Source organism: Capricornis sumatraensis, chromosome 17 (assembly GCF_032405125.1).
Source record: "Capricornis sumatraensis isolate serow.1 chromosome 17, serow.2, whole genome shotgun sequence".
NCBI lineage: Eukaryota > Metazoa > Chordata > Mammalia > Artiodactyla > Bovidae > Capricornis > Capricornis sumatraensis.
This window is the reverse complement of record NC_091085.1, coordinates 79,096,192-79,119,099: the sequence shown is the minus strand read 5'-3', so window position 1 is coordinate 79,119,099 and position 22,908 is coordinate 79,096,192. Positions and strand designations below refer to the sequence as shown.

Below are 22,908 nucleotides of genomic sequence, written 5' to 3'. Positions count from 1 at the left end.
CGGCCTTTCTCCGCGGCGCGGCCGGCCCTCCCCAGCGGCCCCAGCCTGCGGCCGCGCGATGCTATCTCGGCTCCGCGGCACTAATCCCCGCGCTCGCTTTCTTCCCGGGCCCGCTCGAGATCGGCCGATCCGCGCTTGATTATGGCCGCTATCGAGGGCCCCTTTGTGCCGTCGGCCCTAAATCCCCTAATTCCGTGATAAAGGAGGCATTAGCGGGCGTTCTCTGCAGAGAAAGGCACCGGCATGAAAGAAAGCAATCAGGGAGTTCTGATGGCCTGGCCGCCGGGCCGGGAGGGGCCGAGGTGCGCGCCGTGGGGAGACGGAGAGGCGGCGCCCCACCCCCGTCCCGGCCGCCTACGCCGTCGGCGAGCTGCGCCCGGGATCCCCCCCCGCCCCCACCCTCCCTGGCGGCAGAAGAGCCGTGCTCGCCGTCTCCCCTCAGCCGCACGTCGGCATGTGCTGGGACCTGACTCCCGAGCTCGCCCTGGGCCATGCTGGGCCCGCCTGGCGCCCCAGCCTCTGACTGTCCGAAGCCAGCGGTTTCTCGGGACTGAGGTCCCGGCCCTCGCCCCCGGTGCTCCTCCTGCCTCCGTCCTCCCGCCCCGCTCCTCCCCCCTCCCGCCTTCCTCCCTGGAGGCCCCGCCCCCACTATCCACCCCCTCTTTGGCACCGACCAGTTTTGACCAGTCCTGGAAGCAACTTGGTCAGCTCCTCAGTCCGGGAGACAGAAGTGAGGGCGGCCAAGAGCCGCTGGCGCCGTGGAGGGGCTGTGCAGGGGCAGGGAAGGCCGCTGGACTCGGCCGAGAGAGCTGGGCCGCTGGCGGAGCTGGTCTGCCTCCTGGGCAACGGGAGGGAGGGGGCAGCGGGATAGAGGTGTCGGGGTCCAGGGGCCAACGGAGCACCGCGAAGAGGCGGCTGATCCTCTTATCCTGAGCAGGGGAGCGTGGTGATTGGATCTGTGTGCAGAGAGAGGGGGTCAGGCCAGGAGAGTGGCCAGGAGTGCGTCGGAAGGCCGGTGTGGGGTCCAGGTGGCCGGGCATCGGCACCAGCGCTGAGGGCGTTGTTAGGACCGGCGAGGTGCGGGCGTGGGCGGGGCAGCGTCCCACATGGAGCCTGGTGCTCAGGCAGCTCTGAGGGCAGGGGGTGTCAGGGAAGTGTGTGGGTGGCTGGTGGAATGGTGGGCCATTTACCAAGGGGGATAGTGGGCGCGTGTGAACCAGCGGGTGATATCCTGGAGGCGGCTGGGGCTCTGTCCCGACCGCTTGAGTGCCCAGCTCGCCCATCCTGCGCCTCTGGTTAGCGCCCAGTGGTGGCCCAGCTGCGTCCACCTGGGAGCGATGCCCTGGGTGATGGGGCCGCGCATCACGGGGACTCAAAGCTGGAGCCTGCATCCTGAAGCCGCCCGTGCCCCTCCCGGTGCCTCCCGGGCGGGGCTTCCTGGAACACTGGCCTCTGACCCACGTGCCTTCCTGCCGAGCCTCCCTGGCCCTCCCCGGGCTCTGCCCTGCTGCCAGGCTGGCCCCCACGCCCCCCCACCCCCGTTGGTGAGCTTCCCAGCAGGCAGTGCTCCCAGTGTGCAAACCTCGACAGTCACCCCGTGCTTCTGTGTCCTCCCGCCTCTGTTGAGGCCTTGAGCCTTGGCATTGACCCCTTCTGGTTTCTACTGTTCATATCCAGTGTTCCCAGGTTTTCTTTAAAATATATTGTTCAGAGTTTATCATTGCTATCCATGGGAGGATTAGTCCAAAGCAAGTGACTACCATTACAGGAAGTGTTCACTGGGGTCACTCATTTTAAATCTTTTGAGGCTTTGCTAAATTGTTAAATTGGTAAATAGTTTTTGGGTTTTTTTTTTTTCCGGCCAATGATGAAGCCCGAATCCGTTCCCTCTACGATCAGGAACGTGAGCATGCCCCCTGTCCCCACTGTCCAGCCATTTACTGGAGATTCTAGCCAGGGACCTGCCAGTGCAACGGACACAGGCTCAATCCCTGGGTCAGGACACTCCCCTGGAGGAGGGCATGGCAGCCCACTCCAGTCTTCTTGCCTGGAGCGCCCCATGGACAGAGGAGCCTGGCGGGCTACAGTCCACAGGGTGGCAGAGTCAGACACGACTGCGCAGCACACACTAGCCAGGAGCTCAGGCAAGAAAACGAAGCAGAGGCATCAGCGCTGAAGAGGAAGAGGAAAGTCTCCGTTCACAGGTGCCGCTGTCTTGCACATAGAAGACCTTTTAAATCCACAAAAAATTATTAGAGTAAAATTCTGCAGCTTGCAAGATACAAGATCAATGTACAAAATCACTTCTCTTTGTATATACTTGCAGTGAGCAGTCCAAAAATGAAATAAAATCATTCCATTTACAATAGTACCCAAAGGAACAAAATGCCGAAGGATAACTTTAATCAAAGAAGTGGGGGAAAAAATGTGTACTCTGAAAATTACAAACACTGCTGAAAGAAATTCCAGATGATCTAAGTAACTGGAAGAAGTCCTATGTTCATGGACTGTTAACGTTGTTTAGATGGCAAGCCTCCCCAAATGGATCCTCAGATTCAATGTAATCTCTATCAAAATTCCAGCTGGTCTCTTCCAATAAACTGAGGAGCTGGCCCTGAAATTCACATGAAAGTTCACGAGAACCAAAATAGTCAAATCAATGTGGAAAAAAAAAAACACACAAACTTGCAGAACTCACACCTCTCAATCTCAAACCTCCAAATCTCAGTCTCAACCGCAGAGCTCCAGTAATCAAGACAGTACGGGTAAGGACTTCCCTGGTGGTACAGTGGATAAGAATCCACCTGCCAATGCAGGGGACACGGGTTTGACCCCCGGTCCAGGAAGACCCCACATGCTGGGAGAAACCAAGCCTGCAAGCCCCAACTACTGAAGCCTGCGTGCCTACAGCCTTTGCCCCGCAACGAGAAGGCACTGCAGGAAGAAGCCCCACTTGACGGAACTAGAGAGAAGCCCGTGCGAAACATCACAGAGCCAGGGCAGCCAGTAACAGATAAGGAATAAAGCAGTTAAAAGAGACGGTGCGGGTAGACACGGGTCAGCGGAGCAGGACTCAGAACCCAGAAACAAGTCCTCCCGTTTACGTCAATTGATTCGCAGCTGGGTTGGGGGGGTACAAGTCAAAGGGGAAAAGAATAATCTTTTCAACAAATGGGACTGGGACAACTGGATATCCACACGCAAAGAATGAAAGTTGGGTCTTTACCTACATCATAGACAAAATTTAAAAGGGGTCAACGTCAGAGCTGCCCCGCGTAGGTCTGGGGCCGGTCCTTCAGCTGGAGCTGGTCTGCGTGTCCAGTTCCTGTGGCTGCTGCAGCGAGCGTCCCCAGATGGAGAGGAGCTGCAGGACCTGGCCTCAGAAACCACAGGGTCACTTGTGCCTCCTAGCAGTTAGAAGAGAGTCACTAAGCCGGCACACGTACAAAAAAAGGGGGGTTAGATTTCACTTCTTGAAGGGAGGTGTGCAAGGATTTGCTGATAGGTTTGAAGAGCATCACACTGGGCCGGTGGGCTGGTGGAGAGGTGGCATGTCCACCCAGGTGGGTAGGTGTGTAGGTAACCCATTTATCAAGGTGGGGAGTACTGGCAGGGGGCGGAGGCTTCCAGGAGATCCTGAGTGTCTTCCAAGCACAGTGACTGAATGTTCCTTGGTCCTGAAATGGGACATGGAGCAGGTGCTTAGGGAGCTGCCTGGAGCAGAGGGAGCTGTCAGGCCCGAGGTATCACCTGGGGGGGTCCTTGCTGCAGAGGTGGTGTCTGAAGCTTCCAGGTTGTAGGAGGTCACCAAGGGTGAGGATGGAGAGGGCTGAAGGAATCCCAGGACCCAGCCTTCCTGGCCACTGGTCCCGGAGCCCCCATCCTTGGGGAAGTGACTTTGATGGGTTGTTGACTCCCAGGCACCTCTCTGATCTGTTGGTTCTGTGAGGGAAGTTGGCTGGGAGACGTTTCTAGGGTGATCCAAAGGCATACACGGGAAGAGATGGGAGGTCTGGGGGTGGTGGCAGCCGTCTTGCAACCATGAGGTGGGCCACTCAGAGGTGGTGGCGCCTCCCTGGAGTCTCCAGATTAGTGAGTGCCGGGCAGTCTGCGTCAGGACTCCGACAGCGAGTCAGCGGGTTCTGTGGCTGCAGTTCTAGAGTGCTCACTGACACCGGAGTGGGATCAACAAGGGAGCTTGAGGAGGGGCGCGTGAGGCAGGAGAGGCGGGAGGCTGCGTGTCGCCCCCTCACGGTACCTTCCGTTCTCGGAGGCCCCTGCCCAGCGGGGATCGAACCTCACACACAGTGACTGGTTGAGCCCACAAAGCATCTGGGAGTTAGGTCGCAATGGTGTCAGTTCAGAGATCAGGAAACCGAGGTACAGGGTGGGTCGAGCTGAAGGCACCTCTCGGGGAGCCAGGAAGGGGCAGCTGGGGCAGAAGCCAGGCTGTCTGCGGCCCTGTCCTGCGAACCGCACGCTAACTTTTCAGCGGTCTGGAGACGGCCTGAAGCAGAAGTCCCGGCCGGCTGTCCAAGGCTGCCTAGATGAAGGTGCGACAGGCTTCCTGGAATCTGGCAAAGTGCGGGTCGGTCCCCCGCGATGGTGGACAGAATGACCCCGAGGGGTGCTGAAGAGTGGGGCTGTGGGCACCAGTCAGCTCCCAGGAAGCCTGGCTCTGCGGAGGGTCGGGGGTGGTGCTGGATCGGGGGGTGGATTCTGGGAGACAGAGGGAAGCAGACAGTCCGTTTCTGCCGAGTCCCCAGTAGCACCCGGCGGGCTCCGTCACCCAGGAGAGAAGGCAGAGAACCGAAGGCAGGGCTGCCGGTTTGGGGATGGGCAGAGACAGCTTGCTGCCTGCGCCCCGCCTCCTCCCCGAGGTTGAGATCCAGATCCTGAGTATGGGAGCGGGCAGTCGGGCTGAGTGCGGAGGGCCGGCGGGGTTGCCCAGGCTGCTGGGCCCCGTTTGAGGTCGGACCTCAGGACACTGCTGTTTGGGGGGTTTCTCCAGTCTCGCTCCTCCGCCCCTGTAGGGCGCGGAAGAGGACGAAGAACCAGCCGTGGGCGCTGTGGCTACGGGACCGGGCACCCAGGGCCTGCCGGGTCGGGGTGTCCTCCAGCCGCTGGGCCGGGGCCGGCGGGCCGTGGGGGCGGCCCTGCGCGCGCCCGCCAGCCTTGCGGGTCCGGGGCAAGGGATCGGGACAGGGGGCTCCCCGCCGCCCCTCCCGCCGCCGCCGCCGCCGGGGATTAGCCCCGCTCCTGGCCGCGCGGCGGGATTAGCGCGAGTGGACGCGGCGCCCGGCCCGGGGATTACGGCGCGGACGCCCCCGCCCCCCGACGGATATATTCCCGCGGCGGCGGCGGCGGCGGAGGGCGGGCGGCATGGCGGCGGCGAGGGGCGCGGTGGGCCGCGAGGCACCCGGGCGGCCCTGCCCCTTCTCCATCGAGCACATCCTCTCCGGCCTGCCCGAGCGCAGCCCCCCAGCCCGGGCCGCCCGCCCGCCGCCCGCCCCTGACCGCCAGAGCCCCTCGGAGCCGGGGGAGCCCGGGGCGCCGGAGGCCGCGCGCTGCGCCTGCTGCTGTTGTTGCGGCCCCCGCGGGCCCCCGGAGACGGACGCGCGGCTGGGTGAGTGCACTCGGGGCGCGCGGGTTGCGTGGGTGCGCTCGAGGCCCCCGGGGCGAGGGCGCGGGGCGAGGGGAGCCCAGCACCCCGGCCGCGCCTCACCGCGCGCTCGCCCCGCAGGCGCGCGGCTGGCGTGGCCGCTGAGGCTGGCACCCGCGGCGCCCTTGCCCTGGGCCGCGCCCCCCGGGGGCCCCGGGGCGCAGCCAGGCGCGGGGGTTCCGGGCCCGCCGCGGCGCACGCGGCGTCACCGCACCATCTTTAGCGAGGAGCAGCTGCGGGCGCTGGAGGCCCTCTTCATGCAAAACCAGTACCCCGACGTGGGCACGCGCGAGCGCCTGGCCGGCCGCATCCGCCTGCGCGAGGAGCGCGTGGAGGTGGGTGCCCGCCGCCTCGGGAGAGCCAGCTCTGCGAGGCGGGCGGAGGCGCCGAGGCCCGGGGGCTGAGAGGCGGCCGGCGGGGCGGGGCCGCGGCGGAGGTCAGGCTCCCTTCGTTTTAAACACCCCACCCGCCCCTGACGAATCCAGCCCGCGTCCGCGCCCTGGAATTCGGGGGGCTCAGAAGTGCGCGGGGCTGCTCGAGGGGCACCGGCCGGCGGAGGCGGGGGAAGGGGTTCCGGCCCCGGGCCTTCGGCAGCAGAGGACAGACGATGGAGCAGCCGCCCGGAGGCCCCCGTGCGCCCGCACTCGCGTCCCGAAGACGCGGCCGGTGCACTTGGGACCCGCGAGCGACCTGGGCCTGCGCTGGGCCCGCCTGAGCGCTCCTCCCCCGCAGGTCTGGTTCAAGAACCGCCGGGCCAAGTGGCGACACCAGAAGCGCGCGGCGGCTTCCGCGCGGCTCCTGTCCGGACCCAAGAAGCCCCTGAGGGAGAGCTGCTGACGGCTCCAGAGTTACCTGCACAGGCCTCCGGGAGCTGCTTCTCGGGGACGGGGGTCCTTGATTCCTCACTCTGGAGGTTTCCATGCAGGCGTGTCTGCCTCCATAACAGCGGGCAGCCTGTGCCACCCTGTGGGGCCCGGCCAGTTCAACTGGGGAGGGTCCCCCACCCGCTTGGAGAGTGTCTGCTGTGCTCTCTGCCATCCTGCTCTCAGGGTGAAGGACAACGTGAAGACAAGGCTTCAGTGCCCAAGTTGGCACCTGACACCCACTCCATCTGGCGTGGGGACTTTGTTCTGTCCCCTCGCAGGTCCTGCAGGGAGTGGGGGTGGGCGGCATCTGGCCGGAAGCACAGTCCCTCCATGGAAGGTCTAGAAGCCAGGGCTGCGGCTCCCAGGATGCGCCAAGGCAGGTGAGCCTGGAGAGCACAGGGCGCTGGGGTCCCGACCAGGACAGCAGCCCTCGCCCCCCCAACACACACAGGGCGTACACTTCCAGCTGTCTCCGTGACTCCTGGCCTCATCCCTGGAGATCGCACAGCCTGCCTGCGGGGCTTCCCCCCACGCTGGGACGCCCCACCCGCCTGGTCCCAGCCCTTGCCGGCTGACTGGCTTTTTGCCAATGTGTGGGGCACCTGCGATCAGAGCTCTTCGCTCCAGGAACCAGCCGCCATGCTGCCCTCCTGGTTTTTCCTTTCTCTCCAGCTGCTGGGCAAGCCACCAGCAGCTGCCGGGAACACAGGTGTCCTCGAGGCCGAGCCCACACTCTCCCGCTCATCTTATCCGCGCCCTGGTCTGTCCCTTCCACCCTCAGCCTCCGGTCCCAGCTCCATCCCACGGTCACACCTGCCCCCAGGCCTCTCCCCTGTGCTGGGTAGTTGTGTCCAGCAGTCCCTCTGACAACTCCATGTGGAAGCCCAGGGCTTCCCCAGTCACTCTGTCCCTGGCAGCTCTTGCCAGGCGTCCCAGGCATGTGAGCCAGAGCGCTAGCGGCACACACCCTGCCTCCTTCCCTCCCTCACCCATGAAGCCCAGGCCACGGTGATGACCTCCCCAAACAATCCCAGAATCCGCCTTCTCCCCAGCCTCGATTGCACCAACCTGATGAGAACCACCGTCCCCTCTCGCGTTGGCCATTGCAGTTGCCTCCAGTTGGCCCACCTGCACCCACTCCGATTCCTCTGTGACTCATCCTCATAAAACCCAGCACGCAAGTCTGAACCTGCCCCTCCCCTGCCTACAGCTCTCCAGGGTTCCCACGGCTCACAGAGCAAAGACAAAGCTCCTCGCTGTGACCCACGACCTGTGACCCACGACCCGTGACCCACCCACAAGGTCGGTGCAGCCTGGCCCTCCAGTGTGGGCGCCCACCCCGCTGTGCCTTGCACTGCGCCTCCTCCCACTGGCCCTTCGCACACGCGCTCCCCTCCCACGTGGGCAGCAGTGCCTGTCCGTCCTTTGGGTCTGCAACTGCTCCCTTCCAGGGGGCCGTCTCCTGAGTGTCCCCTAGGTAGATGTCCCTTAGGTAGATGCCCCGTGGGTAAGATGCCCCCTGGGTGGGATTCGTTTTCCTGCCCCCTGGGTGGGATTCGTTTTCCTGGCGCCTGCCCGCTGTTTGTCTGTGGGGTGGTCTGCATCTCACGCTCAGCTCCACGAGGGCAGCAGCCATCCCGTGGAGTCCCCACTGAACTGTACTGAATCCTTCTGGGGCAGAACTTGCTTGCCATAATTTACAACCTCCTTTTGGAAAGAAACGATTGTTCCTGGAAAATGCTCAGACAATTTTCTTGTCCATTTCAATAAGGATCAGCTTTCTGGGAAGCCAACTCCGGCATTTAGAGACCAGACATTTCTTTTCTTGCATAAACTTTGAATAAAAACTTTGAAGCGCAAATATACCCAACGTTTCTGAAGCATGTGTCTTTGTTAATTGCATAGAAGTGTATATAGTGATTAGGGTAGGGTGAAGTCGCTCAGTCGTGTCCGACTGTTTGCGACCCCGTGGACTGTAGCCCACCAGGCTCCTCTCTGTCCATGGAATTCTCCAGGCAAGAATACTGGAGTGGGCTGCCATTCCCTTCTCCAGGGGATCTTCCCGATCCAGGGATCGAACCCGGGTCTCCCTCATTGCAGGCAGACGCTTTACCACCTGAGCCACCAGGGAAGCCCAGATAGTGATTTCTTGCGAGAAAGTGGAATTTCAAGGCCTTCGGATTCCGCAGAACTGGAGTTTTCAGGGTTAGAGGGAGCCACAACGCTCCTAGCCCCTACCACAGCGCCCTCTGGCGTCCACAGGCCAGAGAGTAGTGACCAGAGCGGGGCGAGACGAAGACCACAGCTCCCATGAGGCGCAGGGCTCGCTGTGACGTCAGTACGTCGGCGAGCGCGGCTCTCCCATTGGGCGGCTGGATCAGGCGCCTGCGCACCTCGCGCGCCCCCCCCCCCGCCCCGCCGCGCCTGCGCCGCCCGGGCGTTGCTGGGATGGCGATGGCGTCGCCGGGCCCGCCGGCCCGCTCCCAGCTGCTTCCCGCGGCGTCCGGGCCCCGGAGGAAGCGCGCAGCCAGCGAGGCTGGGGCTGCGACGGGCCGGCAGCGGGTCCTGGACGAAGAGGAGTACATTGAGGTAGCGTTCGGCGCGGACGCCCGCGACTTCCGGGCCCCGCGCTCCCCGCCCGGTCCCGACGCTCCGCGCTCCCCCCCGAGGCGGTGGGGCAGCCTGAGTCTTCGCCCCCGGCGTGTGGACACGCGGGGGCCGAGCTGGCGGAGTGTCGGGCGAGCTGTCCGCGCTGTCGGGGGGCCGCAGGGGTGGGTGTGTGCACGCGGTGAGGAGCCGGAGAGACAAGCCTTTGTCAGGGGGTCCGCAGGGGTCTGGACAGCGGCGGAGAGGCCTTCTTGGGCAGCGGTGGGGGTGGGAGGTAGGGCCGGGGGCCCCGCAAGCCGGCTGCCACGGTGGCAGCATCGATGAGCGGGTGCGCCTCCTGCCAGCGCCCCACCGCAGCCACGCAGGAGGTGCGAGAAGGTCACTCAGGTTTGGGAGGCCAGTGGGCTGGGCAGGCAGGTGGTCTTAGTGGACAGCTGGGCGCGCAGACGCGCAGCTCAGGGGCGAGTCCGGCTGGAGGTCTGGAGCTGGGAATCTCCACCCATGCTGGTGGTGGGGTGAAAGGCTCAGATTGGAAATCGGAGGCCGTGGGCGGGGTGAAGGTGGCAGCAGCCAGGTAGGTTCAGCTGATGTGGAGGTGAAGGCGACAGAGGAGGATGAAACAGAGAGACAGAAGGCTTTGAAGGTCCGGGTTCAACCCTTGATCGGGAACTAAGATCCCATATCGCACAAGCGCACAGCGTGGCCAAAAAAAGGAAAAAGGGAAGTGTTCCCAAGCTCTGGGGATCTTGGGGTGGATCGAGGTTGTGGTCTCAGCACGCACCCTGTGGGGTAAGCGGCCGGGGGAGGCAGATGGCGCCTCTGACTTGTGTTCTGACCTGTCCTTCAGGGCCTCCAAACGGTCATCCAGAGGGACTTCTTTCCCGACGTGGAGAAGCTGCAGGCACAGAAGGAGTACCTGGAGGCCGAGGAGAATGGAGACCTGGAGCGGATGCGCCAAATTGCCATCAAGTTCGGCTCCGCCCTGGGCAAGGCCTCCCGAGAGCCCCCGCCACCCTGTGAGAGGAGTCCCGGGGGCCGGGCGTGGCTGCCTGCTGCAGCGACCCTTCAGGCCCCTGATCCCACTCCCTCTGTCCCCCAGATGGCACGCCAGCCACGTTTGAGACCCCTGAACTGCACACAGGCCCCAGCATGGTGGGCGGCAAGGCCAGGGCCCGGGGCCGTGGCCTGGAGGACGGTGACGGTGAGTGAGCGGCCCTAGCGCTGGCGGGCTTGCCTGGGGTGCTCCTGACGCCTGTGCCCTGGGAATCTTGCGCCCCGTCTCCCGGCCGCTCACTGTGCCGCAGGGGACCCACTGTGATCTCGTGACTGTTAATGCCCAACACCCCATCCTGGCCCGAGCCAGAGCACACACTTCACTAGCCTCCGGTAGATGGGGAGGGGGGCGGCTTGGGGGTGTTGATTTCACTCCCGGGGGTGTTGTCTGGCGGTGTGGGGGTCTCACAGACAGACCCGTGGCCAGGCAGAGGGTTCCCGGGACTGAAGGGGTGCACAGTGGCATTCATGCCGTGGCACCCTGGACAGGAGAGGCTGCGGAAGAGGCAGCGGCGGAGCCCCTGCCCAGCCTGGACGTTTTCCTGAGCCGGTACACCAGTGAGGACAACGCCTCCTTCCGGGAGATCATGGAGGTGGCCAAGGAGAGGGGCCGGGCGCGCCACGCGTGGCTCTACCAGGCCGAGGAGGAGTTTGAGAAGGTGCCTGGGGCGGGGCGGTGGTGCCCTCTCAGGGCGGGTTGCCGGGACTCAGGGCCTCCCTGACCCTCGTTCCCCTGTGACACAGAGGCAGAAGGACAGTCTCGCCCTCCCGTCGGCCGAGCAGCAGGCGGTCGAGAGCAGCCAGGCCGGAGTGGAAACCTGGAAGTACAAGGCCAAGAACTCCCTCATGTACTACCCGGAGGGTGAGCATGGGCCAGGGCCTCCGGGGTGGACCGGCCTCCAGGGTGGGTGTTGCTGCTCCTACGCTCTGGGCCTTCAGGGGCCCTGATTCTCGGGGGGAGGGGGGGTGAGAGGGCGGTCTGTGGGCGGAGTTAGCACGGGTGTGCACCCCACCCCGGCTGCGCCCAGGCTGCGCTCCGAGGGGACCAGCCCGCCCCCCTTGGGCCTGCTCCCCCAACGCCAAGGGCTCTGCTCTCACCGCCAGGTGTCCCTGATGAGGAGCAGCTGTTCAAGAAGCCGCGGCAGGTGGTGCATAAGAACACTCGCTTCCTCAGGGATCCCTTCAGCCAGGCCCTCAGCAGGTCACAGCTGCAGCAGGCAGCCGCCCTCAACGCACAGGTGAGGGCCGGGCCAGCACCTCTCTGCTCAGGCGTCCTTGGGTTCAGCAGGGCTCGGCGGCGTGGGCGAGGCTGGGTCTGTTCTCTCTCTGGTTTGAAGTCAGGGCCTGACTTGGTTAGACCGGTGAGTCAAGTGTGTGCCAGCCCGTGGGGCAGAGGCGTGAGAAAAGGGAGGCGGTGGCGTGGAGCCAGACTCTTGGGGTGGCAGACCGCAGAGCTTCCAACCCCGGGAGTGGTTCAGGGCCACGACTCCAGTGATCGGGGTTGGAGGGGAGGCTGGAGCGGGGGTGCTGTTCGGGAGGTCTTCACAGATGCCTTGCCCCACTTCCCGCCCCGGGCCTGAAGTCGGGGCCCCCAAAGGTGGCACGTGTCGGGGTGGCCCTCGTGGAAGGCCGGGGCGCGTCCCTTGGCCGCTGCTCCGACAGGTTCTCAGGCCTTGGTGGCCCTGGGTCCTCCTCCCTTGCCCTGGGCTTGCGCAGCGTCGGGGCCTCAGCCCACAGCGCAGCCTGGCCCTGACCCCACCTCCCCTTGGCTCCAGCACAAACAGGGCAAGGTGGGGCCGGACGGCAAGGAGCTCATCCCGCACGAGTCCCCCCGAGTGGGCGGCTTCGGATTCGTCGCCACGCCTTCTCCCGCCCCTGGTGAGAGACACGCCCTCTGCTGGGGTGGGGGGTTGCCTAGCTGGCTGCGGCCTCTCCTGGGCCTGCCCACACCCCGTGGCCCAGGGTCCCATCCGTGCAGTGCCGGGACTGAGCAGGGCTGTGGGCCCTGGGCGCTCAGATGGGCCCGACCTCAGACGCCTGGGGCCAGCTGGGACAGCTGCGCTGCGGGGTGGTCCCTCTGCCTCACTTGAGCTCGAAGGACAGCCTGGCTTGGCGAGCAGCGGTGGTGCGGGCAGCGGGTGGGCGCCGTCTGGCGTGGCCCCGCGCGTGGAAGCCAGGCTCAGCGTGCCGGAAGCTGCACGAGGCCCCTGCAGGTGGGCGGGACGGGGCCGAGGGACCCTGGGGGCGTGCACGCCTCTTAGGCCGCCCGCTTGTGCTCCCACTGGGTGTCAGCCGGGGGTCCTTGTCAGTCTTGGGTGACCTTTCTCAGCCGTGGGTCTCATGCCAGTGGGCATGCGGGGCTGATGTACCTAAGGGAGGTCACGAGGCTCGGGGCGGCCTCCTGGGTGTGTGCTGGCCTCCGGGCCTGGGAAGGCACCACGGTCTGGCCAGGCTCGGGGTGGAGGGCTTCGCCTGGAGGACTCTGGATTTCCTCCCTAGGGGCGGGGTCCTGTGGGGCGGGGTCCCGTGGGTGTCACCTGGGGCTCCCTAGCCCTGTGCCAGCCTGAGGGTCCAGCCGCCCAGCCCCGCTTCTCTGGAGGCCCCTCTGTCAGGCTCAGCCCGGCAGACCAGGCTCTGGGCCGGCCATGTGGACCCTCTCACAGCCGGACGCACCCGGGGCCCCGCCCTGGGAAGGAGGGGGCCAGGCCCGCCTTGGTGGCCCCTGGCCTGAGGCAGCTGTGGGCGCTCCACGTGCAGGTGTGAACGAGTCCCCACTGATGACCTGGGGGGAAGTCGAGAACACGCCCTTGAGGGTGGAAGGGTCAGACACGCCCTACGTGGACAGGACGCCGGGGCCGGCCTTCAAGGTGGGTCAGCACGGTGGGGATCACGGTGGGGGTCGCACGGGTGGACACGGGGTCTGCTGCTCTCCCATGGCTGCGCATGGCGGACGGGGCTCACGCTGGGGCGGGCGCCGTGGTTGCTTGTGGCATCTGGGCCTCCACTGAGGACCGCCGTGGGCGGGGCTTGGGTCGGGTTGGGCGCCGCTGTGGCCCCTGTGAGCCTGCAGGCCCACAGGACAGGGCCGTTCAGAGACGGGGGTCTTGGGCCAGGAGCTTCCCCGTGTGCTGCAGCCTGCGGCTGGGGAGGAGCCCCGAATCCCCAGCGTCCGTGGGAGGCGGCCCGGCTGAGCACTTGGTCACAGGGACCCAGACCAGGCCCTGGGCAGGTCCCAGGAGTAGTCAGAGAGGGGGCTCCCGAGGCTGGACACTTACAAGGGAGACCCTCGGTGGGCAGGGGAGCAGGGTGGCAGGTCGTTTCTGGGGATGGGAGGCCCAGGAAGGTGCCAGCAAGTGGCTGGTCGGGCCCAAGTGGCTCTGGGAAGGCGGGTGCCTGATCTCGCGTGGTGTGTGGGGGAGATCCCTGGAGCCTGGGGGCACTGTTGGGGCCGAAGGGTCCAGCGTCACTTCACCTGCTCTGAGGCCCCAAAGAACCAGAGCAGGGCGGGGTCCCCTCGGGTTGGCAGCACCCGGTGAGGTGCGGAGACACAGTCCCCGTGGCGGCAGGCATCGCGGCAGCGGCTCTGGGGGCAGGGAGCTGTGGACCAGGGTCCGGGGAGCGTGTGCTCGCCCACACAGCAGTGATCCTCCTCGCCCGCGAGGCCCTTAGCCTGGGACGCAGCAGCAGCCAAGCAAAGCCTGGGGCACCGCTGTGTGCCCTGAGGCGTTAAAGCTCACCTCCGTGGCCAGCGGGTCAGGACCGAGCCCAATGCCGGGTCCCAGGCAGGTCCGGGGCCAGGGGGCGCCGGAGCCCTCTCCTCGCGGTCGTGTGGAGACAGGAGCGGCCAGGTCCTCAGTGCACGGCAGGACAGGCTCAAGGGAGACGGGAACGCTGAGCGTCGAGACAGTGAGCGTGAGCCTCGGGCCCGCACGCCAGGGAGGCAGGAAAGGGGTGTGCACACGTCAGCAGAGGGTGTGGGCGCTGGGCCCTGGCACCTCTCAGCGCAGCGGGAGCCCTCCAGGTCCAACTGCAGGCCGACCCCCAGACGGCAGGAGGGTGCGCGATGCGCCAACGCAGCCAGCACGCTGCGCCAGCGAAAGAGGAGGCCGGTGGGGATTCGGACCAGGACACGCCCCTTGAAGTTCCTGGAAGAAACGCAGGTGCCATCGCAGCTGCTGGCCGTGGGGAAGCAGGCTGAGCAGGCCCTTTCCTGGACGGTGCTCCCAGTGCCTGGCTGGGTAGTGCCGGCTTCACGAGAACCCGGCCCGGGAGTGGGCTGCTCAGGGGGCTGGGGCTGGGGAGGCTGACGCCCCGCGACGAGCCTGGTCTGCCATCCTCTAGATCCTGGAGCCAGGCCGCAGGGAGCGGCTGGGCCTGAAGATGGCCAATGAGGCCGCCGCCAAGAACCGGGCCAAGAAGCAGGAGGCTCTGCGGAGGGTGACGGAGAACCTGGCCAGGTGAGGGGCGGGCCTCGCGCTGTGGCCGCAGGCTCAGCAGCGGGGGCTGGGCCCTTTCCACTGCGTCTGCAGTGCTCCTCACACACGCCCAGCCCCTCTTCTTGCGCGTTTCTAGGGAACGTCTTTACGCCTTGTCCCCCGTAAGCTCCCATCCGCCCATGGAGTCAGGGTCATCGCCCCTCTTGGAGACGGTCAGGGTCCCCTGCAGCCCCACGGCCCCGGGCGTGGCTGTTCAGGATCCCAGCATAGAACATGCACGTGTCCCCCAGGCATCTTCCCAGGGACTGAGGGGCCTGCTGCCAGGCAGGCCTGACCCTGCCTCTTGCCACGTCTTCCACACTGCAGCCTCACTCCCAAGGGCCTGAGCCCCGCCATGTCCCCGGCCCTGCAGCGCCTGGTGAGCAGGACGGCCAGCAAGTACACGGACCGAGCCCTGCGGGCCAGCTACACCCCGTCCCCCGCCCGCGCCAGCCACCTCAAAACCCCGGCCAGCGGGCCCCAGACCCCGACGAGCACACCAGCCCCCGGCTCGGCGACACGCACCCCGCTCAGCCAGGACCCAGCCTGCATCACGGACAACTTGCTACAGCTCCCCGCCCGGCGCAAGGCCTCAGACTTCTTCTAAGGCTGGGCCCGGAGCTCCACAGAACCTGCAGGGCGGCTCTCCGCCCAGCACGGGACTCCGGCTTTCCGGGGTGCTGGGCCTGCCCGGCCGACACCCTGTTTTGTAGAACCCTGCCCGCTCTACCTGTCACTAAAGAGAGCCTCTGGCCAGACAGGGCTGCCTCTCTGCCCCAAGGCCACCCTTGTGCCTGTGTCGCCTGCTGGGCGGTAACCTCGGCGGCTGGGGTGTCCAGGCCTTCCTGCGTGGCATCCAGCGGCACCGACGAGGCAGGGGGCCTGCCTTCTAAGCTGAGTCGGCCCCTCGTTTCCCTGTGACCCCTACTTCCGTTCCCCTCGGGGGTCAGAGCCCTCAGCCATCAGGCCTGCAGGTCCACAGGCTCCCTGGCCAGGCCAGGCCTGTGGGAGGCCCTTCCCAGTGGCCTCAGCCGTCACCTCCTGAGCGCCTGACTTCCAGCCGGGCCAGGGCTGACCCCGCCCCCTCGCTCCTCTGCTGGGGCCAGCTCCCCAGGAAGTGGGCTGGGTCTCGGCGGGCTCTTTAAGCCTCAGGTGGGGTCAGGTCATGCTCAGAGAGGCAGCATGGGGTCACATGGGGTCCGCTTAGACTGGAGCCCGTCACGCTGGGAGCAGGCAGGCCCCAGCAGGCCGCCCTCGGGCTCCCTGGGGTCCGGCTGGTCTGCGCTCCTCCACGTTGAGCCCTGGCTGGGCACCAAGGGCGCGGGGCTGGGGCCATGGGGTCAGGAAAGGGCTGCTTCTGATGCTTCGTCCCAGTAGGGAAGGGTGGGCGTGGGCCTGAGGGAGCCCCAGAAAGTGGGGTCGGAGGTCTGGGGGGGCCCGAGTGAGAGGCGGAGCAGGGGGCGGGAGGGGGGCCGCCAGAAGTCCTCGAGGGCCAAAGGGCGGGCGGGCGTTGAGGACGGGCTGCCTGAGGGGCGCGAGCGGGGTGGGAGGGCAGCGGGGGCCTGGTGGGGGGCCGCGGACTCCATGCCCACACGGCCGGCTCCCCGGAGCCCCCTGGCCGCAGGGAGTGGGTGCTGAGTCCCAGAGAAAAAGGCTCCGCGCACCTCTCCGCTGCTCACTGCGGTTTATTTGGTGGTCAGGGTTTAAGGTCTCTGCTACTGAGTGGAAGGAAGCTAATAGAGCGTAATCAAAATAGCGGTTTAATTGACGGACTTTACTCGTTCTTGCGCCTGTGGCTTCTTCGGCTCCTACCGCCCACTCAGCCCCCGGGGCCGCGCGGCACCACACACGCCCCCCGGGCCCTCAGCACCGCTCGGTGCTTGCCTTCCCCACCTCGGCCCCGGAGACGTGGGGGTCCTTGCCCCTGGAGGCTTCGGCCAGCCGCTCCTCCACGCGGTCCTCAGTCTCGGGCACCACGAGCAGCCGGTGCTGGGTCTTGGCCCCCAGTTTGTGGTCGGGCTGGTGCTCAGGCCGCGGGTCCAGCTTGCAGTCAGCCCGGTACTTGCCCTCGCCCTCCCTCTTGAAGGAGGCGGAGGGCATGGCCTTGGGCTTGGGGGGCTGCAGCCACGCGTGGCTGAGGATCTCGTCGATGTGCAGGCGCCGGGTGACGTCCGGCTGCAGCATGCGGTAGATGAGGTCCTTGCACTCGCCTGTCAGGTGCTTGGAGCGCGGGAAGTCCACGCGGTGCTCTTTCTGGACACGCAGCATCTTCTTGACGTCGGAGTCGTCGTACGGCATGGACCCGCAGACCATGATGTAGAGGATCACGCCCAGGCTCCAGATGTCGTACACCTTGGGCTGGTAGGGGATGCCCTGCAGCACCTCGGGGGCCGCGTACGCCGCCGACCCGCAGAAGGTCTTGCTCAGTGTCAGCCGGCCACTGCCGTCCCGCAGGCAGCGCTTGGAGAAGCCGAAGTCAGACAGCTTGATGTTGAAGTCCTTGTCGAGGAGGAGGTTCTCGCACTTGAGGTCGCGGTGGACGACGTCCAGGTCGTGGCAGTACTTGACGGCCGAGGACAGCTGCCGGAACATCCTGCACGCCACGTCCTCGTGCAGGGCCCCCCGGCACTTGATGAACTCGAGGAGGTCACCCTGGACGCCGAGCTCCATGACAATGTAGATGCGGCCGTCGGACGTCTCGAAGATCTCGTAGGTCTTGATGATGGAGCGGTGGTTGACGGTCGCCAGGATGTCCATCTCCCGGGGCAGGAACCTCTCCACAAAGTCGGTGGGCGTCTTCCTGCGGTCGATGATCTTGACCGCCACGTTGAACTTGAGGCGCTCCGAGTAGGCGGACTTGACCTTGGCGTAGGAGCCCTTTCCCAGGTTGATGCCCACGATGTAGCCCTTCTTCCTCAGGACCGCGGCATCGTCCATGGTGCCCGGAGCGGCCTGCGCCGCCGCCCTCTACATCCCCTCCCGACGCGGGCCAGCGGGCATCGTCCTCATCTGCGCTGCGGGGAGCCGTCTGGCCAGGCTGGGCCTGCACTTGGAGATGTGGAACGCCCAGCATTGTCCCCGCGTGACTTCAGGCTGTGAAGTCATAAAGCCAGGCTGCCCAGAGTGGGAACTGGGTGGGGGACGGGCCCTGGAGCCCTGGAAGGCTGACTGGGCTGGCAGAGCCCCGCGGCCCGCCGGAAGAGAGGAAGCCGGCGCCCAGGACTGCTGCGAGCTCGCCGTGCCGCCCTGGGCTGAGTCAGGCTGGGGCCGCCCAGGTCCAGCCAGCGTGCCAGGCCCCTGCAGCGGATCCTGTCCCTTGAGGGAGGGCTGCCTTCCCGCCACTGCCTTGAGGTGGGATGAGCACCACCTCTGGGCCGGGCCTGGGAGGGGCCGCCCCGATCCCGGGGGGCGAAGGTGGCTGTCTAGGGTGGAGGGCAGCTCGGACTCTGTGAGTGCCCAGCCCGGTGGCCTGGAGCCCTGGTGGGCTGGCATTCCGAAGGCAAGAAGAGTTGAGGTCCAGGCAGGGAAGGGCCTGGGGGAGGTGGACGTTGTGAGAAAGGATGGGTCCCGGCGTCGGGGTCGGGATGTGGAGGAGAGGGTCGGGGGGTGGGGGCTGCAGGAGCCGCCAGGGTCCAAGCCCCGCTTTAAGACAGGTCCTGCGAGAGCACGTAGCCAAGGGCGGCCAGTGGGGTGTGCACACAGTGGGCGGGGCCCGAGGCGGGGGCTGGGGGCTGGGGAGAGCGTCCTGAATTACGTCACTTGGGCCTTTGTGAGCACCGGGAGCCTGGGCAGGCGTGTCACCTTCGCGCCTTAGACCGTCTCTGCGTCTGGAAACGGCGTCCGCCTGCTCTGTTCTTGCCCCGGGAGCCAAGGCCCCTGTAGGCGCAAGTCCAGTGTTCATTCGTCCTCGCGGCCTGTTGCCAGGACAGGTGCTCGGAGGAGGGGGCGTCCTGTGTCTGGGTGGGTGGCAGTGACCCAGAAGCCCCGTGCCGGGGTTCAGCGGGGCTCGCCAGCTGCTGGGAGGGGAGCATGTGCACACACCTGGGGCGCACAGAGCTCCCTGCAGGAGCTCCACGCGGAAGGCCCCGGGCAGGGCAGCCGGGCCCAGAGGCCAGCGGCAGGGACCTGCCCGACGCCAGCAGTCTCCTGGTGGCTTCGGTAGGAACCAGTGGAACTGTAGAGGGGCCAGCCGCGAGGCCCCCCAGGCCAGGCGCCCTCCCCGCCTGTCTCCCTCGCCCCCAGGACTCTGTTGGGGTTGCCCTTTGCTGCGGTTCCTGCTCCCCACGCCCTCCCTCGCCCAGGACGCTGTGGCCTCTGGCTCTCCAGGGACGTCAGGCCTGCAGACTCAGGCGAGCCGCAGGGGCCCTGCCCAGGACGTGTGTGCTGGACTGCCGGAGCCCCCGGGGCGGGGTCAGACTGGACGGGCTTCAGGGTGCTCCTGGCTGCAGGCCTGTGAGTGCCAGACCGCAGGCTCTGGGGCGCTGCCCTTGGAGCTTTGAGGGTTGGCCTCAGGCCCCAGGTGACCGGAGTGGGCCCTGCCTTCCCAGGGCCCAAGGTGGCTCAGCATCACCCAGGGTGTGAGTGCCCTGTGGCTGGGCCGTGGCGGGCACGCACAGCTGTGGACTCGGGGAGGCTGAGGGCTGAGGTCAGGCCCCGTGGAGGATGGGGACAGAGGTGCCACTGAGGGTCTGCAGGGCCAGGTGGTGAGAGCGTGCGGGGCGGGAGGCGCACGGCTGGCCCAGAGGCCCCACCGAGGGTCCCAGGGATCGCTGCAGGGGCTGAGCCTGTCTGGGGCAGTGGGGCGGCTCAAAGGGTCGACCGGTGCCTCAGGCCGCCTTGGGAAGGCCTCGCAGTGGGGCCTGCTCCGTGCTGGGTGGGTTCAGGTGGCCACCCGCCCCCTCTGACTGGTGCCCCCGCCTGGGAAACACACAGCTTTTGCTCCTTTCTGAGGCCCCTCCCCGCAGCCTTGCCCCCAGGCCCCCATGATCACTGCTGACCCGAGGAGGAGTTTGCAAGCCTCCTGGGGCGTATGCATCCCCGCTGGCCCTGCGCACCCTGGAATCCCGCTCCCCCACGGTGCAGGCTTGTGACCCCACCACCAGGACTGCTCCATCTTGGGCCCTCGCCCGCCTGCCCGGGCAGTGGCCGCCAGAGGCTTCGTGTGTGGAGGCTGCGGCCCCTCAGTGGAGCCTGGAGAGGTGGGCAGGGGCTCAGGGACCGGTCCGCCAGCAGGGTTGGGGTCCACGGCGAGCGGCCGGGCAGCCAGGAGGAGGCCAGACCCAGGAGGACTTCAGGGGCCAGGCGTGGAGATCCTTGCTGCAGGCTGCAGAGCCGGACTGGGTGCAGGAGGGGGGCCTCGGCTACCGTGGGAGGTGACGGGAACACGGGGATGGGGCCCGGGCGGCGGCCACGCTGTGATGCCCAGGGGTGCGTGGCTGTGGCCGTGAAGGGGCTGGGTGGGGGCAGGGCCCTTGCTGGACACCGGCAGGGGCAGGAGGAGGGGCCCTCTCTGCAGGCCCCATTCCCTTGGTGTGTCAGACCCGCAGGTGCACGCGTGTCCGGGCACAGGCAGATCGGAAGAGGGAGCGGCGGCCGCGCGCAGCCAGGTGAGGGCCGCTCGGTGCGTGGGGCCTCCCGCGCCGGCGGTGCCCCTGCAGGCCTGCCCCCCCGTGGACACCCCGGCCACGCGTGAGAGGAGGCCTGCTACTCCTGCTTGCCAGCACCCGCTCACCCACGCTGGCGGGGGCGTCGCCCCGGGACAGCTAGCTGGGACCAGAGAGGAGCAGGAGGCCCCGCTCAGTGACTGGGGGACACGCAGGCCTCGGGGTGGGCCAGGCGGGGATGCTCCAGGCGCTGCGGGGAGTGGGGTGCTGGCTGGGTGCGGGGCAGACCCTGGAGCCAGGCCAGGCGGAGGGGAGGGGCCCCGAGGGAGGCCCCCACAGGCAGGCAGCCTCGGGGGCGGTTGAGGGCCCTGAACGCCCGCCCCGACCTCCCGGCCTGCAGCCGCTGCGCCGCCTCCCTGCCCAGCTCGGCACTTGTGGGCCCCGTGCTTGAAGCAGTGTCTTCCTCACTCGGCTCTCCCCGGTCCAGGGCCTGAGTCCATCGTCAGCGCTGGACACATGGGGCTCTTTCCCCGGCGCGAGGTGAAGTGCGGTGTGGCCCACGGAGGGGGCCACGGGGGTGCAGGGTCCTCTCCCCGGGTGACCGAAGCCGGCAGGGCACACACAGCGACCTCGGGGGCTGCAATAATATAGTGATTTATTGCTGCTTTAGTCACGTGAGTTACCAAGTTCAAAGGGAGGGGAAGAAACTGACAAAAATAGCGGCACGTCTTGGACCCTCCTCCTTCTCGGCTGGTCCCGCGGCCTCTCTCGAGCTCGGGCTCGGGGCCCTGAGCTCGGCCTCATTCCCTGCCGGCCGCCCGGGCCGCAACAGGTGGGCTAGGCATGTGTCTCTGAAGGCTGCGGGGGCGCCCCCTCCTCGGTCTTGCTGGGCTGCTCGCTGGGCAGACCCACAGCCTCCGACTGCCGGGACACCTGTACCGTCGCAGTCTCCTCCTCGGGGCCGGGCTCAGTCTGGGACTCGGGCCGCGCCTCTTCCCGGGGCTCCAGCTTGGTGGCGGACTTCTTGTCAGAGCTGGGTTCGGGGGTCCACGGGGGCTCGGGGGCCCGGGAGCCCTCGCCCTCCTTGTTGACGGCTGCGGAGGACAGGCCCCGGGCCTTGGGCTGCACCCAGCAGTGGCTGAGGACCTCGTCGATGTGCAGGCGCCGGGTGACGTCCGGCTGCAGCATGCGGTAGATGAGGTCCTTGCACTCGCCCGTCAGGTGCTTGGAGCGCGGGAAGTTGACGCGGTGCTCCTTCTGGACCCGCAGCATCTTCTTGACGTTGGAGTCGTCGTACGGCATGGAGCCGCAGACCATGATGTAGAGGATCACGCCCAGGCTCCAGATGTCGTACACCTTGGGCTGGTAGGGGATGCCCTGCAGCACCTCGGGGGCCGCGTACGCCGCCGACCCGCAGAAGGTCTTGCTCAGCGTCAGCCGGCCACTGTCGTCCCGCGGGCAGCGCTTGGAGAAGCCGAAGTCGGACAGCTTGATGTTGAAGTCCTTGTCGAGGAGGAGGTTCTCGCACTTGAGGTCGCGGTGGACGACGTCCAGGTCGTGGCAGTACTTGACGGCCGAGGACAGCTGGTGGAACTTCTTGCGCGCGTCGTCTTCCTGCAGGGCCCCCCGGGTCTTGATGAACTCGAGGAGGTCACCCTGGACGCCGAGCTCCATGACAATGTAGACCTTGCCGTCGGACGTCTCGAAGATCTCGTAGGTCTTGATGATGGAGCGGTGGTTGAGCATGGCCAGGATCTCGATCTCCCGGGGCAGGAACTTCTCCAGGAAGTCAGTGGGGGCTCTCTTGCGGTCGATGATCTTGACCGCCACGTTGAACTTGAGGCGCTCAGAGTAAGCGGACTTGACTTTGGCGTAGGAGCCCTCTCCCAAATTGATCCCCATGATGTAGCCTCGTCGCTTGAGGACGGCAGCGTCATCCATGGTGCCGGGAGCGCCCAGTGCCCCTGAGGCTGCCCTCTACATCCCTGCGGGACATGAGCCAGCGCGTCCTCATCTACACTGTGGGCCGAGTCCTCTGGGATGCCCGGGCCTCCCGTCCCTGCCTCCTAGAGGCCAAGACTGTGGGGTGGAACGTTTGGCACTGTTTCCCGGGTGACTTCAGTGGGTGAAGTCATAAAGAAGTAGTGCCCTGCGGAATGGGTCTCCAGCCTGAGCCACTCGACCTTGGAACCCTGCAGCAGAAGGAGGGCCCGCGGAGCGTGGGGGCCGAGGTAGGAGGGGCCGCGGGGACTGCGTCGGCTCGCCCAAGCCTCCACACCAGAGCCAGGACTGCTGGGGGCAGGGGGCTGCTGGGGGCAGGGGGGAAATGGGCTGATTTTCTGCACCCCAGGGCATCCCTGGGAACCCAGGCAACCGTCCCAGCCATCTAGGTCTCAGCAGCAAACGGGAGACGCTCAAGTGAGGACTGCCTGCGAGGGTTTAACAAGAGGATGATCTCCCCACCCCCACATGGAGCCATGTCCAGAACCCCGAGTGCGTGATGGGCCCTTGGATGAAGGGACGGTTGTTTCTGGAACCCGGGGACAGTGGTGCCAGGAGGGCCACCTTGACCAAGGCAGTGACCTAGGTCATCTCCCCCAGGAAAGGGGCTGGAGAAAACCTCCCTGACCTCCTCTTGCTCC

General features: G+C 66.5%; 4 protein-coding genes across 4 annotated transcripts; 2 read left to right on the top strand and 2 right to left on the bottom strand.

Moving 5' to 3' along the window:
- Positions 1 to 3,689: 3,689 nt before the first annotated feature.
- On the top strand, positions 3,690 to 6,499 carry GSC2 (goosecoid homeobox 2). The gene is made up of 6 exons (XM_068989648.1): positions 3,690 to 3,743; positions 4,493 to 4,582; positions 5,034 to 5,177; positions 5,281 to 5,626; positions 5,744 to 5,997; positions 6,395 to 6,499. Exons 1-6 carry the CDS (start codon positions 3,690 to 3,692, stop codon positions 6,497 to 6,499), a joined length of 993 nt encoding a protein of 330 aa, XP_068845749.1.
- Positions 6,500 to 8,982: 2,483 nt separating this feature from the next.
- ESS2 (ess-2 splicing factor homolog) lies at positions 8,983 to 15,959 on the top strand. Its single transcript, XM_068989963.1, has 10 exons — positions 8,983 to 9,117; positions 9,983 to 10,151; positions 10,235 to 10,336; positions 10,678 to 10,847; positions 10,933 to 11,050; positions 11,293 to 11,426; positions 11,964 to 12,066; positions 12,946 to 13,055; positions 14,530 to 14,645; positions 14,991 to 15,959. The coding sequence occupies exons 1-10, from the start codon at positions 8,983 to 8,985 to the stop codon at positions 15,268 to 15,270; spliced, it is 1,437 nt and encodes a 478-aa protein (XP_068846064.1). The 3' UTR covers positions 15,271 to 15,959.
- A 567-nt stretch (positions 15,960 to 16,526) lies between these two features.
- On the bottom strand, positions 16,527 to 17,600 carry TSSK2 (testis specific serine kinase 2). Its single transcript, XM_068989647.1, has one exon. The coding sequence runs from the start codon at positions 17,598 to 17,600 to the stop codon at positions 16,527 to 16,529; it is 1,074 nt and encodes a 357-aa protein (XP_068845748.1).
- A 3,503-nt stretch (positions 17,601 to 21,103) lies between these two features.
- Positions 21,104 to 22,207, bottom strand: TSSK1B (testis specific serine kinase 1B). Its single transcript, XM_068990144.1, has one exon. It carries the CDS (start codon positions 22,205 to 22,207, stop codon positions 21,104 to 21,106), a length of 1,104 nt encoding a protein of 367 aa, XP_068846245.1.
- Positions 22,208 to 22,908: the final 701 nt, after the last annotated feature.

What these genes read in the sequence shown, in the direction of transcription:
- GSC2 (XM_068989648.1), top strand. Translation starts at nt 3,690, where the DNA reads ATGGAGCAGGTGCTTAGGGAGCTGCCTGGAGCAGAGGGAGCTGTCAGG. An exon ending in GCTTCCTGGAATCTGGCAAA is followed by an intron (nt 4,583 to 5,033) that starts GTGCGGGTCGGT and finishes CCGCCCCTGTAG; the next exon opens with GGCGCGGAAGAGGACGAAGA. An exon ending in GGAGACGGACGCGCGGCTGG is followed by an intron (nt 5,627 to 5,743) that starts GTGAGTGCACTC and finishes CTCGCCCCGCAG; the next exon opens with GCGCGCGGCTGGCGTGGCCG.
- ESS2 (XM_068989963.1), top strand. Translation starts at nt 8,983, where the DNA reads ATGGCGTCGCCGGGCCCGCCGGCCCGCTCCCAGCTGCTTCCCGCGGCG. An exon ending in CACGCCTTCTCCCGCCCCTG is followed by an intron (nt 12,067 to 12,945) that starts GTGAGAGACACG and finishes CTCCACGTGCAG; the next exon opens with GTGTGAACGAGTCCCCACTG. An exon ending in GTGACGGAGAACCTGGCCAG is followed by an intron (nt 14,646 to 14,990) that starts GTGAGGGGCGGG and finishes TCCACACTGCAG; the next exon opens with CCTCACTCCCAAGGGCCTGA.
- TSSK2 (XM_068989647.1), bottom strand. Translation starts at nt 17,600, where the DNA reads ATGGACGATGCCGCGGTCCTGAGGAAGAAGGGCTACATCGTGGGCATC.
- TSSK1B (XM_068990144.1), bottom strand. Translation starts at nt 22,207, where the DNA reads ATGGATGACGCTGCCGTCCTCAAGCGACGAGGCTACATCATGGGGATC.